The sequence below is a fragment of the Lichenostomus cassidix genome, chromosome 5 (genome assembly GCF_008360975.1).
Source record: "Lichenostomus cassidix isolate B80296 chromosome 5, HeHo_3.0, whole genome shotgun sequence".
NCBI lineage: Eukaryota > Metazoa > Chordata > Aves > Passeriformes > Meliphagidae > Lichenostomus > Lichenostomus cassidix.
Genome location: NC_139486.1, coordinates 29,412,913 through 29,434,371, shown reverse-complemented (window position 1 = coordinate 29,434,371; position 21,459 = coordinate 29,412,913). Strand labels below are relative to the sequence as shown.

At 35.6% G+C, this 21,459-nt stretch overlaps 1 protein-coding gene across 8 annotated transcripts in view; it reads left to right on the top strand.

Moving 5' to 3' along the window:
- DPH6 (diphthamine biosynthesis 6) overlaps window positions 1–21,459 on the top strand; it is a 187,493-nt gene that overhangs the window by 65,406 nt on the left and 100,628 nt on the right. For 6 of the 8 annotated variants that reach the window (XR_014852591.1, XM_085062004.1, XM_085062002.1 and 3 more), the window contains 5 exons: window positions 2,196–2,283; window positions 10,352–10,505; window positions 11,403–11,534; window positions 14,306–14,435; window positions 18,779–18,953. Coding sequence is in view for 7 of the 8 variants with exons in the window: in XM_085062004.1 (XP_084918130.1) it covers window positions 2,196–2,283; window positions 10,352–10,505; window positions 11,403–11,534; window positions 14,306–14,435; window positions 18,779–18,953 (679 nt within the window). In the remaining variant the exon portion in view is untranslated. Of the gene's footprint in view, window positions 1–2,195; window positions 2,288–10,351; window positions 10,506–11,402; window positions 11,535–14,305; window positions 14,436–18,778; window positions 18,954–21,459 lie in introns of all 8 variants that reach the window. The other 2 variants (XM_085062003.1, XM_085062005.1) reach the window with 2 other exon arrangements.

Genomic DNA, 21,459 nt, shown 5'->3' with positions numbered 1-21,459 from the left:
GCATCTTAAACTACATATCTACTATGCTTCCATCAAATACCCACACTAGCTGTATGTCATAGGAGTGCACTTCATACTGAGAGGAAATACTTATGATTTCTTCGCAATACTTCTTGGGCGGCAAATAAGTCCTGAAAAGTTCTAAAGTTATTGAACATTAACATAGGTATCGGCTTAGCATCTGCTCTGCTGTACTGGTGAATTGGAACTTTCAGATACAAGTAGGACTGCTTCTTTTGTTTAGGGTTTAAATATTTATTATGTTTACTAGGTATTCTTTCAATTAAACATACACATTTATTAACTTTAAATTTTTGGTTTTTTCTTTCTGATGTAAATATTTTTGTTAATTTAGTTTAAAGTCGTTAATCCATCACTAAAAAGTACTAGATTCCCCCCATATAGGAACTGAACAACAAACATGAAATATTTATTGAAAAACTCAGACACTGAGGATACCGTGGTAGAAGGTGCTATTGGAGTCTTGGCATCTGCTTTTTAATTTTTTTAATTATTTATTCCTCTTGCTAAAGATTTCCAAAGTTATTTTCTACCTATTTCTGTTAGAATTAAAAGACACCATGGTCGTTTGAAAAGAATTATTTTAATCTTAAGGAACTATCTATAAGGTATCTTATATATTAAATACAAACAATATTTTAATCATAAAGGTTCTTGATAATTACTCTCAAGAATGCAACTGAGGCATATTTATCAAAATACTTTAAATGTTTGCTTTAAGGGAAGTGGATCTTGTTATGTTAATGATATTTTTCATTATTGTGTGATGTTTTGTTGTTCTAAATACCAAAACACATTTTATAGAACAGATATTTCTGTTAATTTTGCACTTTTGTTAAGGAACTGGGCTCTGGCCAAAGCTTCAACTGGTATGAGTTTGCATGGGTTTCATGTGTTATTACTAGAAATCTATCTATATCATCTCTTTGAACACTGTGAAGGTACCAAGGGCACAGTGATTACAGGAAAATTATGTGTGTCCTTAGCCTTACTTTCAACAATTTTCAGATTTTCTTGTACTGCATCTGAATTTCTCTTATGTTTTCTTTGAGTTTCTCACCTTCTGATGTTTGTTTCTTAGAGATACCTTTTTCTTAAGTAGTAAAATCGTGCAGATGGATATAACAGATACTGCCTCTTGTGAATCAAAGTGTGACAGATTGTGTCTGTAAAAATGAAAACTAAAATTAACTAATTTGAATCAGTACACAGGAAGTTGAACATTGTTACCAACACATTTGGCATTAAAAAGTTGTGTCTAGTAGTCTTCACTATCAGATGCAAGATGGTTGAATCAGTTAGTTTCTTGGTATGCAATACTGTATGTTAATACTTCAAATCCTGGCCTGTTAATCAAAACAATGGGCTTTTAAAAAGTCTCCTGTTGATAAAATTAAAAGATTGCTTTACATATTAGTCTCGGGGATCTAAAACATAATGTAGTTTATGCTTTCATAAACTACAGGTAACTAATTCTCTTAATATTGGTCTGGAAGTGTGGGAAAATAGTGGGAGACTGGCAAGGAGGATTGTAAACACGCTCAAGTGACTTGCAGCTGGGGTGTCGAAAAACACATGTATCATAGTAATTGGTTGTGGCCTTGTGTGTTGGATGTGCAGAGCATCTGTGTTTAAATAACATAGGCCTGTGATAGGCTTAGGGGCCCTATCAGGCGTGCTTGAGATTCCTGCCCAGCTGTGGGAAAGATCAAAGCATACTGGAATATTGTGCCTGTAAATCGCTGGTATACAGGCAGGAGCAGCAGGTTTGGTGATGTTCTAGCGTGGACCAAGTCTCTGCAGTGCCTGTGTCCCTTCTTTTGTGCTCCTGCCTGAATGCTGCTTCAGGGGTCTCAGGCGGTGAGGTAACGGGAACAAGCTTACTCTTTGTATTTCATCTGTGGTTTTATGGTTGTTGCTGACTCCTCCCGTGCCAGCTCACACAGAAATATAGTTTATTCCTTTTGAAAATTGAAAATTCTTGAAGATAACATATTGCTCAACAATATGATTGTATATAACAAACTACTTTTTCTTAATTTATATGAAAACATTGATAAGAAATCAATAGATTTTCAATGAGTTACCTGTGGGTTTGTGTTGTACAGTGACTAAGTGTTGTCTCTGTATAAAATTGTACTATACTATGCAATGATAAAAATTTTGTATTTCAGAGATTCAGCAAAGGTGGTCGTGCATTCGGCTGACGCATTTGCACCTGTGGCCTACCTTAGTTTTTTAAAATTACACCTGGAGAATAAGGCAAGTAGACTGGAAATATTTTTTTTGAAGCTATATGCATGCTCTCTGGTTTTGTGTTGTTTCATCACAATTTGAGGTGAACCTACATGTTCTCACATGGGTGTTACATTCAAATAACAATGTACATATTTAGCTGAATTTCAGAATTTACCATTAGGAAAGACCAAACACAAATGCTTCCTTGTGTCAAGTGAATGAATGCAGGTAGTATATTTGTGTGGCATTTTTCATCTTGAAACCTCAAGGTGCTCAGCCAATGTGTTTCAGTCAATCACATGTGTAACCTGTGTAGAACAGCTGCACTGTAGAACACAGCTGTGTTAGGAAACTGGATGAACAATATTGACTTTCTGGGAGGTGACATCTCTTTTTGACACATCTGATGTAAAGTGGGTGATTGAAAAACTTGCTAACCTGTAAGTGCTTGAATGTACTGGGTTTTGGGGTTTTTTAATATGGAAGATACATCTAATGAATTACTTCATGTGGAGATTGTCTTGGTCAAAAATTTCAAAGGAGTCTTTTATTTTAACGGAACTATTATTAATTCATTGGGATTAATTCTATTAGCTTATTGTTCTGTAGAAAGAACAGAACAGGAGTACACACTCTGGTGTTTAAGTGTTGCAGACTTTCATGTGAGCAGAACTAAGGTAAAAACAGAAAATACTTTTCTTTGCATTTTTCATCACTTTTCTGCTTTTAATTTTATTATTTACAGTTAATTTTTTTCTTCCTGAACCTCCACAAATATTAGTATTTTGATGAAGAGAGTGCCTCATTATCTTTCTTCTATTGTTGCAGTCATCTTTTTATAGCTCTTCCTATGTCTTTCTGCACTTTGATGATAGAAGTGCAGAGATTGTTACAGAACATTATTATATTGCTATTTCTCATTTCATGTCTCTTAAGCAACATTTCTTGCATATCTTTCAATAGATCATGCCTTCCCCTCTTCCCCCTCCCTTTTTTATTTTTAATTTTATTGTTCCAAACAGGTAAAATACCTCAGTGTTTTTCTTCCGTGATGGCCTCAGCTTGCCATGGATGGTAAATTGTATTTTATCCTGTCAATTTCTGGGTTTCAATTTCTTTCAAAAATCAAACATTAAATATTTTTGTGGGAGACTGTGAAAAGGATATCAGCTAACTATGTGAAGCAAAACAAAATAGGCTGAATAAAGGAAAATTTGGGAATGTGGCATGGTGGGGAAGAGTGGTAATATATTGGTATTTCTTTGAGGGCACTGACTTTATTGCTTATGGCAAACTTGACGCTAAAATGTACCATTCATCACTACAATGTGACAGGCTAGGGAAAATGAAAACCACAAAGCTTTACATAAATCAGGGAAAAAATCATATTAAAATGCATAACATTTGATATAAAAATCAAGATTTTACTTTTATCTGCTCAGTAGCTCTTTTCCTCTTCTTATGTAGATGTTTTAGATTTAGTTAAAACCTCACGGTTTCAGGCAGTGTTGTAGTAAATCATATTTCCAATCCATTGTAGACAAACCTGTCACACTTTGCAAGGGGTAAGGCTTGCAGCAGCTTGCCTTGAATTTTGGTATATAAACTAATATATTGTATAGTTAAAAGGAAAATAGTCTAATTTTTTGCAGTGGTTGTCTCATAAGGAAATGCATTAATATCTTTTGGCTATAGATTTTTTTATGTCATGATGAAATAAGCCAAGTTTCTGAGAACTTATAAATATGGAGAACCAGTCAGTCTTTCAGACCATAACTGTTAGCATCATTTAACTGCATAATGATAAAGGCATGCCTTCAAGATTGATATGCCTGTAGTATTGTACTTTTGCTCACTTCTTTGTGCTTATAAGCCTGCAGAAAAATTTAAGTATCAGTTAGTAATTCAGCACTTAAAAGACAATCCTATAATAATAAAATACTGCAGGAAAAAATTCTTCAGAAGAACTAATTTCAGTGTGAGGCTTTCAAGGGATTACTTAAAATTGGGAAAAAATACACCATTATGAACAATGCGTAAAAGTAGCCACTTTTGTAAGCACTTTGTAGAAAATATTAATAAACTCCATAGTAAAGTGTACTTCTAATAACTATTATGCCATCAGTTTTATTATCATTTCTGCTGTGAGGTCAACATATTTTTAACTGGTTTGTGTATTAATTTTATCTGTGCTATTTGCCACAGGTGTTAATTTTACATTCTTTGAATTGACTTTTGAAAGAATTTTGCAATTATAGCTAGTGCACCTTAGTCTCTGCTGGTTTTCCTCCTCTACAATGCATTTTTTTTCTAGCTAAATCTCTTCATGTTTGACTACAAAGCCTGCCTAGAAATTTGGTTTAGATTGTTTCTGGCAGCAAAATGAGCCCTTGTGCTTAGGGGAACATAACATTGTACTCACTGTTCTGGTTTAATATATTTCTGTGCAGCTTCAAGATGTTTTTTGCATAATAATTGAAGCTTTTTTTAACACTTTTCTTTCCTAAACAGTGATGCAGAAAAGTCTAAAGAGATAAATAAATATTATATTTTATTATTGAAACGATTAAAAATTTGGTAAACAATTTTTGAAGGCATTTTTACAAAAAATATTAAGAATAAATAACAATGGTAGTAAAACACTAGTGCTCAAAATTTGGGAATGCTTCTTTTACTTCAGGGTAAAAAAACAAGGTCACCACTATAATTCAGATAGCTAGTTTCATCAATATTTTATTTTGCCAATAAGATAGTAACTTCATACATTTAAAATGTAATTTTTTTTTTTGTGGGAGACAACTTCTGAAGCATATCCTAGAATCTTTGAATTAGGTGTTTTCACTTTTGTGCTCAATAAAAATTAAATTCTGAATATTTTCAATTAGGAAAAATAGAACCGTGAAACCTTTTTTTTTACTTTTTCAGCACAATGAACTTGCAAAAACTTGTATTTTCTGCTATATTCTGTTACTCTATTGTGTTGGTTTTTTAAAGGTCAGAAACAGAAATTAAAGCTGCTGGAGCTTCTGCTGGTGGGAACAGACTTCTGATGACAGTAGTGAACATACTAGCTATTGTTCATGCTTTCACATTTGCTCTCTCCCACATTTAATAATGAATACTTTGTTTCAGAGTTCAGTGAGTAGGAGCACACACATATGAAACAGTACAAGCTGTGAAACTGCAATCCCTAAAGTCCTGAATAGTCCAGAATTAGAGGGAGTCATGTAGTTTTCTCTCTACATTTTGCAGAAGAAAGGAGTTTGTTGGCCTATAGGAGATACAGGAATCATGCCTGCTGCTGCTTTTTGTTGTAATAGACCATTGCATTATATTACCTATCATAAACTAATATTGTGTTTTCCTGTTTGTAAAAGATCTTGACCTTGTGGCTGGAACACATTTCACAAGTGCAAGCAATTTTACAAGATCTTTTTTTATAGGTCATTTTGGAGTTAATTTTAAAAACACTTGCAGAATTCTCTAATGTGTACACTTGTAAATTTAGAATAGGTTTTTGGGAGATATTTGAGTGCCATATGTACCAAAGGCACAGGATGCTGTATGTTATATATGATTTAACATTCTGGGCTATTTCTGTCCAGTTCCTCATTCATTATTTTACTTAATCTACATTTAGTACTTTAGCTGTAGGATTAGACTTCTTCAGTGATGTCAGAGGAAATAGGAAGGAATTTCAAGTTGCAAAACGTGTTTTGTTGGTGGCATTGTGGGTAGTGTTTTTTGAATACTTTGTCATCATTGAACAATACTTCCTCTAGGCAGCCTTTAGTTTCCCTTCTGCATCATAAGAATAAAGATAACTCTTGTAATTTTGTTTTCAAAACTTGGTAACAAATACCATAAAACTTTCTGCTTGTGCGCTGATTTATTTCAAACACTAAGATAATAAATAAAGGATTTTCTTTGCTACTCTATATGATTGCAGATTCAGTCTAGTGTTCTTCAAAATGAAGATGCTTCATTTGAAAGTATTTTGGAGTAAAGGACTTTCTTTTCTGTAAGTCTGTGTATTGTACTCAAAATAATGCAAGATGTATGTGATCTCTCTCATTATATTTATTTCAAGGAGTTCTGTTATCAAGGTACATCACAAAGAATAAAGAGATTATCATAATCTTTTGTCTTCTGAGCTCTCTGCTCTACTGTATTCTCATTTCTGCTCAGTGGGAGAGTTATCAGTTTTAGAATTGTGTTGTGATAGGTTTTTATACCAGTTTCTGTAGCGGAGAATGTAAGCTTTTTAAAAAGGCAATCTGTTGTTTTCATAAAAGACCACTGCATAGAATTTCAGCTATATCAGTCAAAGTCCTAGCTCCAAGGCTTTTTCAACAGGAGAATTTGGATCTTGGAACACTCGTGCATTTGCTTAACTTCATTCTGAGCGCACTTGCATCAATGACATGAGTTATGTGAATATAGTTAAGTGTATGCATGCATGCAGGCTCTGATCCAAAATTAGGTTGGTATCACAATGTACAGTGGGTGTGGGAGAAACTGTGTAACAAATGGGAAAATATATTGCTTCTGTGAAGTAACATGAAAATGTTATGTGATAAAATAGGTTCTGTAAGATTTAATTAAAATGTCATTATAGCAAGCTTGATTTTTTTCTTTTTAAAGTGATGAGAATATTATTCAGGGAAAGTTACTCTGTGGCAGTCTATAAGTTTTAGCTTCTCAGATTACTTTCTCTGTTGAGAGGAATGGAAGACCAACATTTGTATGAGATTTGAATATAGCTACTAAACACAGTCTGGCAGATCTACTTAGGCTGGCATTGAGCCTGTTGTTCTTCGAGTGCCAGGTTCCACACCTAATGCTTCTGCTGTAGCCTGCACCTGTGCTGCTGTGGAAAGTGATTGATTACCAATGCTTTTGGAACTTGTGGGAGTCAGCATCGAATGAGTCAGTGTGATGTGTCGTAGGCACTGAAATCAACAGACATCTCTAATTATTTTTACAGACTTTGCATCTTACAAGAGACATACAATTTCTGATATTTCACAATAATTTCCAAAAATTTTGCAACTGCTCAGGTTTCTACATGTGGAAACACAGATGTATAATTCTAGTTATCTCTGTGAAGAAATATTAATACAAGGTTAATTTATGAAATATGGAGTTATTTAGGAAAAAGGTATGTGACTGTAGATGGTACAGAAATTTCATGTGGTATCAGTTTGGGGTATTTGTAACATTAACAAATTGCAAAGCTACAGGGGAGTTCTCTATGTTATACCAAACCAGTTTTGATAGAGTCTGTGGGGCTTACTACATAGCCATGAATTTTTTTATGAAGCACATCTTGCAGAAATCATGTTTAGAAACATAGGTGAAAGAATTTTAATTGGCATAAAAATGGAATAGGTGCTCTTTTCATGTTCACTTGCAGAGTCTATAAATTTGGTCCTCCAGGTTAGGGAATGGAGAGAAGTTACAGGTCTTTAATAGCAGCCTCAGAAGATACCTGTAGCTCTTGATCTCTTTGAAGGTGATTATGTAAGGCTTAATAAAAGTGAGTAAAAAACTGATGAGTTGGAACTTTTTCCTTTCCAGTTAATGTTTTTTTTCCTACTGATGGGGTTTTTTTTCCTACTGATGGATTTTTATAGCATAGTGACGTTAAAATCCAGGTGATGTAAAAACAAAACCCAAAGCAGCAGTGTAATAGCATCATTCACATCACCATCTCTGTGCACGCTTACTCGGGGGATAGGACCAAGAGGTGCAAACTCTGCATGTTACATTAGTACTCCTCTGAATGCCCATGCTACAATGCAAATTAATTGTTTCATGGTGGATGTTACAAATTACCCAGTGAAAGTAATTAATTTAGTAAAACAACAGTTTGAAAGAAGCAAGTGGTAGCACTTCTAGCACTTGATGTCACTATACAGTCTGTATATTTCCATGAAGTGCTATCTTGTGGATAAAAAAATTAGAAACTTTTAAAATAATTTAATTTTATTGGTTCTTGTAGTTTAAACCATCCTAAGATCTTTTCCAATTACAGATTTGTGTTCCTGCTTCTTTTTTTTTTAAGTCATACCTGAAGGCTTGGAGGCTATCAGGCATCCCTCTGGGTAATGGCAAAATGCACCCGCTGATGGCAATAGTCAGAGATTTAACTCAATGAGTGGGAAATGGTACAGATGCTGCTGGATGCTTGTCTATTGTAATGTTGGAATGCATGTCATGTTTGTGCTAAATTGCAGTTTTTGTCTGGGCTATTATGTTACATTTACTTGACTTCTTTTAACCTCTGATGCACAATTGATTCATGTAAGGTAGATTATTGCCTTTACTTTCATGTCGTTCTTGGCGGAATGAATAAAATGAAGTCCAATCAAAGAGCATCAGCCCCTCTTTGAGAATAGACTGAGTGTTTTCAGTGCTTATAAAACTACCTGTGAGCTCTTTTAGAGTCAGCAGAACTGAGTTTCCTCTCACATAAAATGATCTCTTTGTAATTTAGCCTTTCCCTAAAATTTCCAAATGCACTGCTTTAACTTAACTGGATCCTTTTTCACTTCAGTGAAGTCAAATATTGACATAAGAATTGAGTTATCATCACAGATTTCTGATGCATACAGTAGTTTCCTACCTTTGTTTTTCTGATTTTTTTTGGTGTTTAATATGAAGAGAAAGCTTTAAAGTTGCAATAAGATATGATTTATTTCCCAAAGGAAAGAAAAAGTACAGTAAAATTAAATACAATAAAAAATACTTCACTATATACTGTTTTTTTTAATATATTTTTATACTGTTATATATTTTTGTACTATTTTTTAATATATTTTTAATGACATTTTGCATAGAGCACAAATTTGTCAGCTGAAAGAATATTCATCAGTTTCTAATCTGTATTTAAGGATTGACAAAAGTTTCATATTTTTCAACTTTTTATCTTGTTTTATTTAGCTTTATTATAATTTTTCTGAATTTAGTATTTAAGAAGCCTGCAAGAAAATGCATAGTTTGAACACTATATGAAATTTGAGATCTTTGGGAAGAAATTTAATTGATAGAATCTGGTGTTACAGCCTGCAATGATGTTTGATTAAGGTTTCTAGGTAAATTCTGTCATAAGTCATATTACTTTTAGATATAGACAAGTGCTATTACCCAAGCTAGTGGTCCCAAAGTCAGTGTGTGCTCTGCGGATTAGGCTGATTGGAAAATCAGATGGAAGAGGGTAAGGGTTCTGATTGCTCTAGAATTAAAAAGCAAACAAAAAATAAAAACCACACAAAAAATGTATGCTGTAGTTTTGTGATGTGTTGAGAATATAGCAAGCATGGAATTGTTGAAGACTGGTCGGTAAGCACTCTGCACTCTGCCTGTGTATTTTGCTTTAAAAGGTACACCAGGTAGTTTTCTCTTCCTGGTCCCAGGAAAGCATTTGGGAAGAATGATTTTCCTTTCTTGTCAAGAAATTACTTCAATGTATAGATCTTGGGAAATGCATTTTTCTGTTGTCTCAATTCATACCAAAGCATTTGATAGAAAGGATAGTCTTTGCGAAATAATAGAAAGACAGTTTTTCTCTTTTTATATATATATATATGGACTGCCTTCATTCATGGTTCCCAAAAGGTTTAAAAACCTTTCTTACTAGTCTTTTGGTCTATTTCAAGTATTTAATGACAATGTTAATTATATTACTTACTAATAAAAAAATTATTACTTTTGTGCTTTTGTTCACTTAGTTTATACTATTTTTTTGAAAACATGATTGTCCTGTACATAATTGTAGGATACCAGGTCTTCATGACAGTGTTCTTTCTGTCTTTATTCTTGGGTATCATCATTTTTTCACATCTACTGTCCTCAGTTACTCAGGCTGTTTTTTCTTCCATTTGATATGTCAACAGAAGTATGTTATGTTCTGCTAGTTTCACAGTCTAATGGGAAATCCTAATGCTGTTTCATGAATTGTTCTAAGATATGTAGCTGTTGAGCTATAGTATTTTTTCTCATTTAAACATGTATTTGAATGATAAAATGTGCTGATTTCATACTGCTTGGCGTGCTGTTTACTTGCTTATTTCATAATGCTTGTCTCAAGCAGGAAGAATCTTCGGGTACTTTTGTGGTCAGTAGCTGTGAGATAGGCTGCACTGATGATGATGTTTTCCCTTCATCATACTCAGAAGAGCATGAACCACAGAAGAATATTCCAGTCATCTGGAAGACTATGAAATACAACTCTTTGGATTTCAGTGAGTTTTGCAGAGCTCTAAAAAAAATCAGAAAAAAAGATTGACTATTTCATGCCAGGTGGAATATGTTACTTACTATACAAACACTCCTAAAAAAAAAAGTGCTTAATCTGTAGTAATTGGTCTGAAAAAAGAGATCCTACTAGAATGTGTTTTTCTGATGATAATCAATATGTCTGTAGTAGTTAAGCATTTCAAGTTAGTTTACAGGAGCATAACACATTTTTTCTTTCTCTCCCTCTTCCTTTCCCTCTCCTTCTCCTGGAAGTACCAAAACATTTCTGTTCCACTGCATACAAAGATGAGTAAACTTCCTGAAAACCAAGTTTGACAGCTAACAGTGTTTGGTGTTGAATAGTATTTAGGTATTTGGTATTTCTTGAATATGGATAAGCACCTGGTGGGCTTTAGAAATGTCTAAACATGATATGCATTTGCAAAGGTTATCGGAACCAGGTTAAGCACCTAACTTCCATTAAAATTTGGCATTCAAGTTTGAAAATCTGTTTCTATGTCACCTAGATACTTTTGAAAATTTTAGCTTTTCAGTATCACATCTTGTGCCAAGTCTGTAACCAAATAGGTTGAGAAATTGCAAAAGGTCAGCAAAAATGGAAAGGAAGAAGAAAAGTGCTGAAATTCTCAGTTGATGTACTACTTGCATGCATATTTTGTGAACTTCTCCAGAGCTGGAGAAGGATTTGTCAAGTAGCATTTGGGAGCTTTGCTACCAGCACACTTTTATATCTGTTTGTAAATATATTTGAAGATGTTTTTACAGTTTGTGGTTTTCTTTTCTGTAGAATTTCTTCTTCATTAAACAATTAAAAATGTATGCTTGGTTAATCTGAAATCTTTCAATATTATAATCGTGGTTCTGTTCTTCATTTCCCATAGCTAAGACATTTGAAAATTCAGGAAAATCCCTGAGTGGTTACCAGTGGTTTTCAGGTATCACTGCCCGCTTCCTTCCATCAAAGGATAAAAATGCTCAAGATGCAGCACGGGAAGCATTTTCGTCTCTCAGAGGTGCTTTATTCAGTTCATACTTTTTTTGCTGTCATTCAGTGTTTTTAACATACTGTTAAGGAAGAATCTGTATTTTCAAGTGGTTTTATATCTTTAAATATTGTGGTTGTTGGTTTACCATCTCATTTTGCATTTGATTGGAATCTTTGATATCAAGACTGCCAGTTTTAATATTTAACACATCATAATTTGACTGGCTTTGAAGACCCTGGAAAGCCAGAGTAGTGTTCATATCACTGTAACAACACTATTTCCACAGTACTTGCTCACTTTATAGCATTCTTGAAATATATGCTGTGTGTGTGAGTATGTATATGTGCTATAGATGCTGTCTGCTTGCTAAAACACTTTTGTAGCTTCCATAATTTTAAATTAAGTTTTCTAGAAAGCTGTTGTACATTTTGGCATGTAGGATTAAGTCAGTAGCAGTAAATCTTATTTATATTCCTAATGTAAAGGCAAAATTGCTACCTTGGGAATCATGAGGTCCAGGCTCCTTACAAGTTTCTGACATGTAAAACAAAATGTTCAAGTTTTTGGTTTTGTATTTTTTCATTCTAAAGTTTAAGTAAAGTGTATTTGTACAGGCTTCTTTTCATTCACAAAAATGGAAATAATTTTTAGTATCTAAATGGACAAGATCATATTCTTGTTTATGAACTTGCATGAGGTATTGTCCTATCATATCTAATTTTTTTGCATGTGCAGCTGAGTATTCATGATTGAATATAGGATGATAAAGAAACCCTGGAATCTTTTCCAGAAGCAAAGTTCTACTTGCTAGAAGGTCATTAATCTAGTTTTTGATTGGAAATTAGCAAGGTGGACATGATCAGACTTTTACTAAAAAAGGCAATAGTTTTTTGTGTAAATCTGCACATAATCTATAAAGTGAAACAGGAGGATTGTGCATTGTTTTTTTTCTCATTTTATTTCAATGGAAGTCTGCTTATACAAACATTATGTCATTTTGCCTTATCATCTGTCAGGAAAGGTTGTGTCTGACTAGTGCAGTAGCCTATTGCTTTCAGCAGATTACTTGCATTACCTGTATGATGGTAAGGAAAAAAAGTAATTTTCTGTTTTTCTGATCCTTTGAAGAAAATGTGAGTTCTCATGTGTCTTTTAGTTATCCTCTTTTTGGAAGTGGGTGTGGAACCTGAATGGATTATGGTTCTGTCATGACAAAAGAAACTATTTGTTTCTAGGAACTTAATCTGTAAATGTGCACAAGGCTATTTCTGAACACATAGAATCTATATGGCAGTTCAGCTTCCTCGTGGTGAGAATGGAATAAGCACAGTACTTTTAACCTCTTTGCTGGGTTAACTGATTTAATAACCTGTAAAGTGAATGTGGGCTGACAAAAGGATGTGGAAATGGAAATTTATTACTAGACCCTATGAAATGTGTTGTAGAATGGATGGAATTCTGTGGAGCCAAGAATGGGAGGGAATGCACTATATTGCTGGTTTTGCATTTATTTCCTTAAACTCTCATGTTAAACTTTTTTTTACATATGATTGGAAGATGACAAAGATTGCTGTGCTTTATGTAATATAAAGTAGCTCTGGTGTAGTTATACCATGGCAAAGTTTCATAAGCTTGAAGGAAACTATGTGGATTTTTATTACGTGTAAACTTAGTCTAAAGGTCTTAAATGCTACCTCCTGCAGACAGTTTGGATACTGTCTTTTGTGGCTCTCAGCTAAGGATTCTGGATAACCCCATAATAAAAAAGAAACAAAAAACCCAAACCAACCAACCAAAACCAATCAAAACTTCAGTCAATGTAACCTTTTGGGGCAGTTCTACACTGTAACATTAAAGGACAAGATCCCCAAAATTACACTGAGAGGAGCTTTACATGGCTTATTTAAATTAGGTCACAGAGAACACTCTTCTTATATATGTTCTATATTCAGAGGAGATTTTGTCTTCATTTAGTTTCTATTGCTCATGAGCTACAAAAAAGCCACACTGCAGAGCAGATCGCATGTCTTGTTATGTGATTGACTATATGAGAGTAATACATTCTCTCTGAGTGCTATGTCTGCAATGTTCTATGCATACACATTCAGATGATCTTGACTTCTCAGTATCTCTTCTTCAGCTGTCTGCTTGAGCTTTTCTCTGCGCTCGTCTTTCCTTCATTTCTCCTATGGCCACTTCTGTTTCCTTTTGTCTGTCTTGCCATTTATAACTCTTTGTTTATGGGGAGATTATTATTGCAGTGAGAGTTTATAAAAACAGCTTATACAAGCATCCCTCTGGAATAGCATATAAATATTTGATCTTTTCTTTGAAGATGATGATGTACTAAAGGACCTCTTATTGTCCCTTCAAGTTCTGTATTTTTGTGGTTCAAAGTCCTTTGTAGATTACTAGCTGTCATAAAATGAGCACCCCACCCCAAATCCTCCCAAGGTAATCAAACTTATGGATACAAGTAATTCGGACTCTAACATATCTATGTGCATGAATGCACGATGTTTTCATGGGGCAAGAATTCACCACTGCTCAGATTGGATAAAATTTATTTTGTAGTCTGTTTCTGTATATTTGGAAAACTAACATGAGAAAGAATATAATGCAAATATAGGTAATAAATGGAAAAGGTAGTGTGTTGCAAAATCTTCAGTCATATTTAGACAATGGTTAGGTTATGGCCAGTTAGTGTGGCTGAACAAAACCAGGATACCTATGCTGTCTTTCTACACACATTTAAAATATACTGTCTTTAACAGCTTTATTTTTTTTTTATCTTGCAGCTAATTTGGCTTCAGAGGGATTGAAACTGAACGATATTATTTTGGTTCATCTATATGTGAAGAGCATGAAAGATTTCAGTGTTATAAACTCAGTTTATGTGGCAGAATTTGATTTGTGTCCACCAGCAAGGTAGGATTAGACTACAGCTATAGTATATTTATGGTGTGCTATAATAGACCGAATTAGTATTGCCATATTTGTGAAGCATTTTACTAAATGTTTGTGCCTCACAGACTTAGAAGTAGACTTTTGCTGCCTTTTGGAGTATTAACATCACAGCTGCTCATGTCAAAAACACTAGGGTTAGAAATTCCTGCTTTAATATGTACCATCAGGTTTACAAATGCCCCCCCATATGGATTTACAGAAGGATAATACATGGTTTGCAAGTCTTAGTTCTTTGTCACTTGATTGAACTGACAACTGTTTGTATTGCTGGGATTTTATATGCTTTTCTTCTTTGTTTCCATCCCTTGACCTGTTGGCAATGCTTCTCTGAATGCAACCCGGGATATCATTAACCCTATTTGCCGCAAGGGCATGTTGTTGGCTCGTGTTCAAGTTGGTGTCCATCAGGAACCTCCAGTCCTTCTCTGTAAAGCTGCTTTTGAGCCAGTGGGCCCACAGAATATACTGGACCTGGGGTTTGTTCCTCCCCCAGGTGTAGGACTTGCAGCTTCTCCTTGCTGAGCTTCATGAACTTCCTTTGTGGCTGTTTTTCAGCCTGTCAATATCCATGTGGATGGCAACTTGCCAAGGGTGCACTCTGTCCCATCATGCAGACCATGAATGAAGATCTTGAACGGAGTGGACCCAGTATAGGCTCCTGGTTGTTCACCCATGAGACTTTGTGCCACTGATCCCACCCACTGGGCCTGACTGTTCAGCCAGTTTTCACTCCACCTCACTCTCTGCTCATCCAGCCCATACATCAACAGCTTCTCTGGGTGTGTTGCAGGAGAAAGTGTCAAAAGCATTACTGAATCCTTGCTACCAATATTAGGTCTTCCTAAAAGTGATGAGGTCTGGAGCCTTCTAGATCTTTGTGACAAATGTTATTCTGTTATGTTTGTTTTCTTAAATACAAGAGCAAAATTGTTATCCAAGCAGTTGCTTGAGATTCACATTAGATACTGGCAGTTATTTCAAAACTGTACCAAGATATATTTAGGCTGTTTCTTTGCCTGCCTATATGCACTTGGCACTGGTTGAAGACAAATACTGGACTAGATGGATTTTTGGCTCAATGCAATGTGGTTGTTCTTAAAGTCTTGTGTTTCCATCAGATAATCACAGTTAATGGACAGCTTTGCTACATTTCCATGTTCAGTAAGAATTCAAGTATGAGAAGAAATTACACTGATGATAACACTTTTAATACATAGATCCACAAAGCATAGTTTTTTCAATATCTGTTGTACAGAATCTCCTGTGTTGCATCCAAGTCTTCGTCTGACATGATGAAACTGCTTGGTGGTTTGGGTGTGCAGTATGCAATTCCTGTGTTATTTGGGTGTGGTGGATTTGTTTTCCATTGGAAATTGGATACAAAACACCTAGCCTGTGAAATTTTTCTTTTTTTTTTTTAAGTTTTGTGTTTAAACTAATTTTCCATTTGTATTTTTTATTGCCTTTGTCAAAATGGCTTCTTTTTACAGTAATTTGTGATTTTTTACAGTAATTTCTTATGCTTCTGAGATAATATGCTGAGAATGCAGAACTGCTATAGCTTGAAAAATTTCACTTGAAGCATAGGTTAATACAGGTTGTAAGAGACCTCTGCAGGTCACCTAGTCCAATCCTGTGCTGAAAGCAGGGTCAACTGCGTGGTCATACCTCTTGTCTTCTTCATTTTTTAAAACCAACTGTTCAGCAATTTTCTAATGAAAAAAATACTATATTTTATACTCTTACTGTAGAATATGAAGTGTAATAGAGACATGTGAATTTTACGTATAGCAAGGCAAATCGTTCAAAGACATTGTTAAGATAATAATCATAGCCTGACATTCCACTACACTTCCTGGGTGTCAGACCCAAAGAAAGCAGGGAGAGGCTTCTTCAAGATGCTGATGGTCGGCCAGTATTATTAATCACAGAGAAATGGGAGTGTTGGCTGTGTGTACCTTCAGAGGAGGGATCTAATCACAGTTGTAAACTACACAAAATTATTCTTCACTCCTACATGTATCCGGTTCTCTTTGTAATACTCAGCTTCTCCCAATTTACCTTTTATTTCTTATGCCTGCAAGTTTTTGGCCTCCACATTGGCGTAGCCAGCTACATGGCCTTCCATCAGTAAAATAACAAGGTAGAAAGATTAGAAAGTTGCCGGAAAATGGCTTTTTACTATTATTTTTATCGACCAAACAGTTTTCATAGCATCACAGAATATCCTGAGTAGGAAGGGACCCACAAGGATTGTCAAAGTCCAGCTCCTGGCCCTGCACAGGACACCCCAAGAATCACACCATCTGCCTAAGAGCATTTTCCAGATGCTTCTTGAATTCTGTCAGGGTTGGTGCTGTGACCGCTTCCCTGGGGAGCTGTTCCAGTGACCAACCACCCTCTGGATGAAGAATCTTCTCCTAATATCCAACCTAAACCTCCTCTGACACAACTTCAGGCCATTCCCTTGGGTCCTCTCAGTGGTGACCAGAGAGAAGAGATCAGTGCCTGCCCCTCCTCTTCACCTCATGAGGAAGTTATAGACTGCAATGAGGTCTCCCCTCAGTCTCCTCTTCTCCAGGCTGCACAGACCAAGTGACGTCAGCTGCTCCTAATATATCTGCCCTTCACACAGCTGTCCTTCAAATCCCTTCACCATCTTTGTTGCTCTCCTTTGGACTCTCTCTAATGCTTTATATCTTTTTATACTGTGGCTCCCAGAACTGCCCCCAGCACTCAAGGTGAGGCTGCCCCAGTGCAGAGCAGATCAGGACAATCCCCTCCCTTGCTCGGGTGGCAGTGCTGTGCCTGATGCAGCCCAGGACACACTTGGCCCTCCTGGCTGCCAGGGCACTGCTGACTCAGCTTTAACTTGCCATTGACCAGGGTCCTCAGGTCCCTTTCCACAGCATTGGGTTTATGTTGCATATTTGTTTATGTTGCATTTTGTCCTGAAGAAAAATTATACGGCACTTTGCATGGTTGCATCATTGCATTATGTACAGAGGCCTGGTTGTGGAAGTTCTCATAAGCAGTATGCTGGAAGCACTGACTCGGGTGTGGATCTGCAATAAATTTGCAAAATTGTCTTGAAAATTTACCAGCCCAAGCAGAAAATCCATTCATCCATGCTTATGATGATGGTAATGAGGAAAAACTACTATATTTACATGTGAGAGGTGGGGAGAAAAATAGTTTTCTTGGAAGAAATAAGCAAGATGAGAAGAATTTTATAAGGCTATGTTACATGATATGTAAAGAGAACAAGTAATTTTTTGTTGGATTCCTGCTGAGAGCTAAATGACTTTTTTATGCATGGACTGCAAATATAATTATTTTTCAGGCTTTGAAATGTTGATTTCCCCACATGGACCCTCAACCCCCCTGCTTTTTAACTGGCCACATGCAACACACGTCTGTCTATTCATAAAGGCACTCAGTCTTCCTTGGAGGAAACAAAAGTGAACTTTATAAATGAATGCATAAGTAGATTTTGAATCCTGTCATATGCGTGTATCTGTCATGCAACTTAAAGTATTGCAGAAAAATATGCTAATATTACAGATAACCTGTGAGAAGGTTGTAAAGGAACTATAAGCTGCTGCTTTTTAGGAAACTCTGGCACTGTCTCTCTCAGCATCCTCACAGGCAAACTCGGGAAGTGTGGAGTGGATGAGAGGACAGTGAGGTGGATTGAGAACTGCCTGAATGGCAGATTCCAGAGGGTCATAATCAGTGGCACAGGGTCTAGTTGGAGACCTGTCACTAGCAGTGTGCACCAGGGGCACACTTGGGGCAATATTGGGCCCAGTCTTGTTTAATTTATTAATTAATGACTTGGATGAAGGTGCAGATCCCTCCTTCACCAGTGACACCAAGTTGGGAGGAGTGGCTGATACCCTAGAGGGCTGTGCAGCCCTTCAGAGGGACCTCAACAGGCTGAAGACATGGGCAGAGAAGAACCTTCTGAAATTCAACAAGGGCAAGTGCAGGGTCCTGCACGTGGGGGAGAATAACCCTGTGCACCAGTACAGACTGGAGACTGAGCTGCTGGAATGCAGCCCTTCAAAGAAGGATCTGGGAGCCTTGGTGGACAAGAAGCTGCCTGTGAGCCAGCTGTGTTCTTGAGATAACAGTGTTAATGCTAGCAGGTTATTGCGATACCCTAACTTTTGTTATGATATGTGATCCTGACAAAATTTCTTAAGATAATGTCCGGAGAGAAAAAAAACCTGTGGAAAATAAATGTTGAAAGTTGGTGCAAGCAAACTTCTGTCTGAAAAAAAATTATCATGTGTTTTCAGAGTATGTGTGGAAACGCTGTTACCTGATGGAGTGCTGTTTTGCATTGACTGCCTTGCACATAAGTATGACATTGCAACAGATGATGTAGTACATGATGAAAAGCTGGTCATGCATGTACAGAGCATTTCCCACTGGGCACCTGCCAGCATAGGACCTTACAGTCAGTCCATCAAGGTAGGGAATTTTTATTACTTCGTGTGAAATATATGTCCCTTTACTGAAATCAATACAGTTATAAAGTCACCTTCTCTCTCACCTGAATGTGCAAAAGAAAATGTGTAAAAAATAGTATTTTAAATTATGTTTTTAAAACTTATGGATGACTTAACTCTCATCAGTTCTTCATTTTGTGATAATAAAACTGGTTAAATTATTCTTTTCAGAGAATCTCAAGAACAGCACACTTCTGTTGTATATTATAATTAGACAAAAAAAGCCTGTCATTCATATACTTTTAAAATCTGCCTAGAATATAAACAGAATTTGGAACAGCTGAGGATATTTCAGTTTCCTTGTTAAAGCTCAAACTTTTTTATAGGTAGAGTCAAGCCTAAAATGCTTATTTAATTTTTGAGGCTTGTCGTGCTGCATAACCATTTGAAAGAATGTCAATGTTGAAGAACTTTTCTATTTTTCATCATAATAACAAACTGAACAGAGTATTACATACTATTTAGAAGTATGAAAAGGAGGCAGCGAAGTATCATGGAAAAGTGGACCAAAAATTTGCATTAAAAAAATTCTCCTAATATTGTATTTTTTGTCCAGCTAGTACCATTCTGGCAATCGGTGAACTGTCTTGCCTTTGCTGTTGCAAAATATCTATCTTGTGGATACTCCTCTTGTGTAATACATTGTCCAGCGTTGTGCAGACTGATTTAAGGAAGATGTTATGACATCTCATTAAAATTCCCAACATTTTGTGAGTCTGCAAACCTAATATACTGGCCATGCAATTGGACTTTGTTTTGTCATTGTACTATTTTACAGAAAATTTCAGAATTAGTATTTGCTTCAGAAGCTCATGTGGAATTTGTTTTATTTTCAGGAAGAAACATTGGTAGGTTACTACTGTGTGAATTTCTTGGTTACAGGAGGGTGGGTTTTTATCATCTCTCTATATCCATTTTTCTTTAGAAAGCAAGAAGTTGGTTTATTAAACTTTATTCCATTCAGTCTTACGCCTTAATGACCATAATTGCATCATATCATGCCTAGTCTTTCAAAGATTAAAATTAATAAGCTTTGTATCTTTGTTATTTGGAGAAACTTCTCTTACATTGCAACCAACCTCTATATATATATCCTGGAACTGGTATCAACTAAATTCAGAAAAGAGCATCAACTGAAAATTGCTTCCTTCAGTAACCCAGTGAAAAATCTCGTGCTGCAAATGTCAATAAGCAGGTACTGCCACATCTTCTGGTGGTATGGGAAAGTCAGCATACCGAAGGAAAAGTTCATACCTCTTCAAATATAGGGTAACCAGTAACACTGGTCAGCAGTGCAAACATTAAGGAAAATTTTCCACTGGTGTGTTTTGTTTTGCTTTATTTTCTCTTACCCCAAAGAAAACATTTTAGTTAAGCAAATTGTTTTCCCTTGCAGTGTAAAGTAAGTATTCTTACTTTTAAAAACTCACTACTGAGGGAGTAAAGTAATAGTAAGAAAAAGCTATACCTTAGCTACAGGATCACTCACTTGCTGTTCTTTATGGCTATATTTTGTCTCTTGTCCACAAACACCTGTATGGGGAATTGGTAGTATACATGGCAGCAATATTTTTATTTTTCCTTTGCCAGATTTTGCCTTACTACTACCAACAATATTTTTCATCTGAGTGTCAATATTTAACACTCTGGTTTTGCCTTGTTAAGAATCTCTGACTTGTGGTAACATATTTCTGTTCTGCAGAGCTTGATACAGTACATGTCAAATATACTAGAATGAGTAAACATTTTAGTAAATTTTTTAAATATTTAAATGTTTTTTCTTTCTAAAGTGGCATATAAAGGATATAACTGTAAAACCTTTTAATAAGAAAATATCATAGAGGAATGTATAAGTGCATAAACAAAGTATTTGAATTTGTAATTTTATTAATGAAAGACAGGGATTTTGTATCTTCTTAAACATGAATTTTCCAAAATGAAAATCTTCTCTAGATGAGTTTTCAGAACTTCCTCAGGCTATGTATGGGCAGGTATTCAGCTCTTAGGCTTATCAGCAGAAATAAACACTTCAGTGTATTTTCCAGAATAAATAAGGAAGGAAAATAAGCGGGGTTTTAATCTTTATAGTCAACAAAAATTATTCTAAATTATATAAATTTATTGTGATGAAATGCTTATCAGTCTTTTATGTTTGAGGAACAGAAGCCTAATGATCTTAAAACAGTAAATGTTTATTATCCTTATGTTGTATATCTGTGGAGTTTGTTTATCTTTTTATTGACATCAGTTGGAAAATTAAATTTTTGTCTTTTCAGTCCAATATGAAGTTTTGTGCACACTGGGGAATCATCATGCAGTTTTGCACAGTGTTTTTGCTGAGTTCAGAATAGACCACAGACTGATTTTCAGGATATTGCAAGTTGGGATTGATGTGTCCTGGCATGTAAGAGCAGAGCTGGCAGCCGAAAAATGTAGGTAGTTCATGCAAACTATGGAATTCACACTTC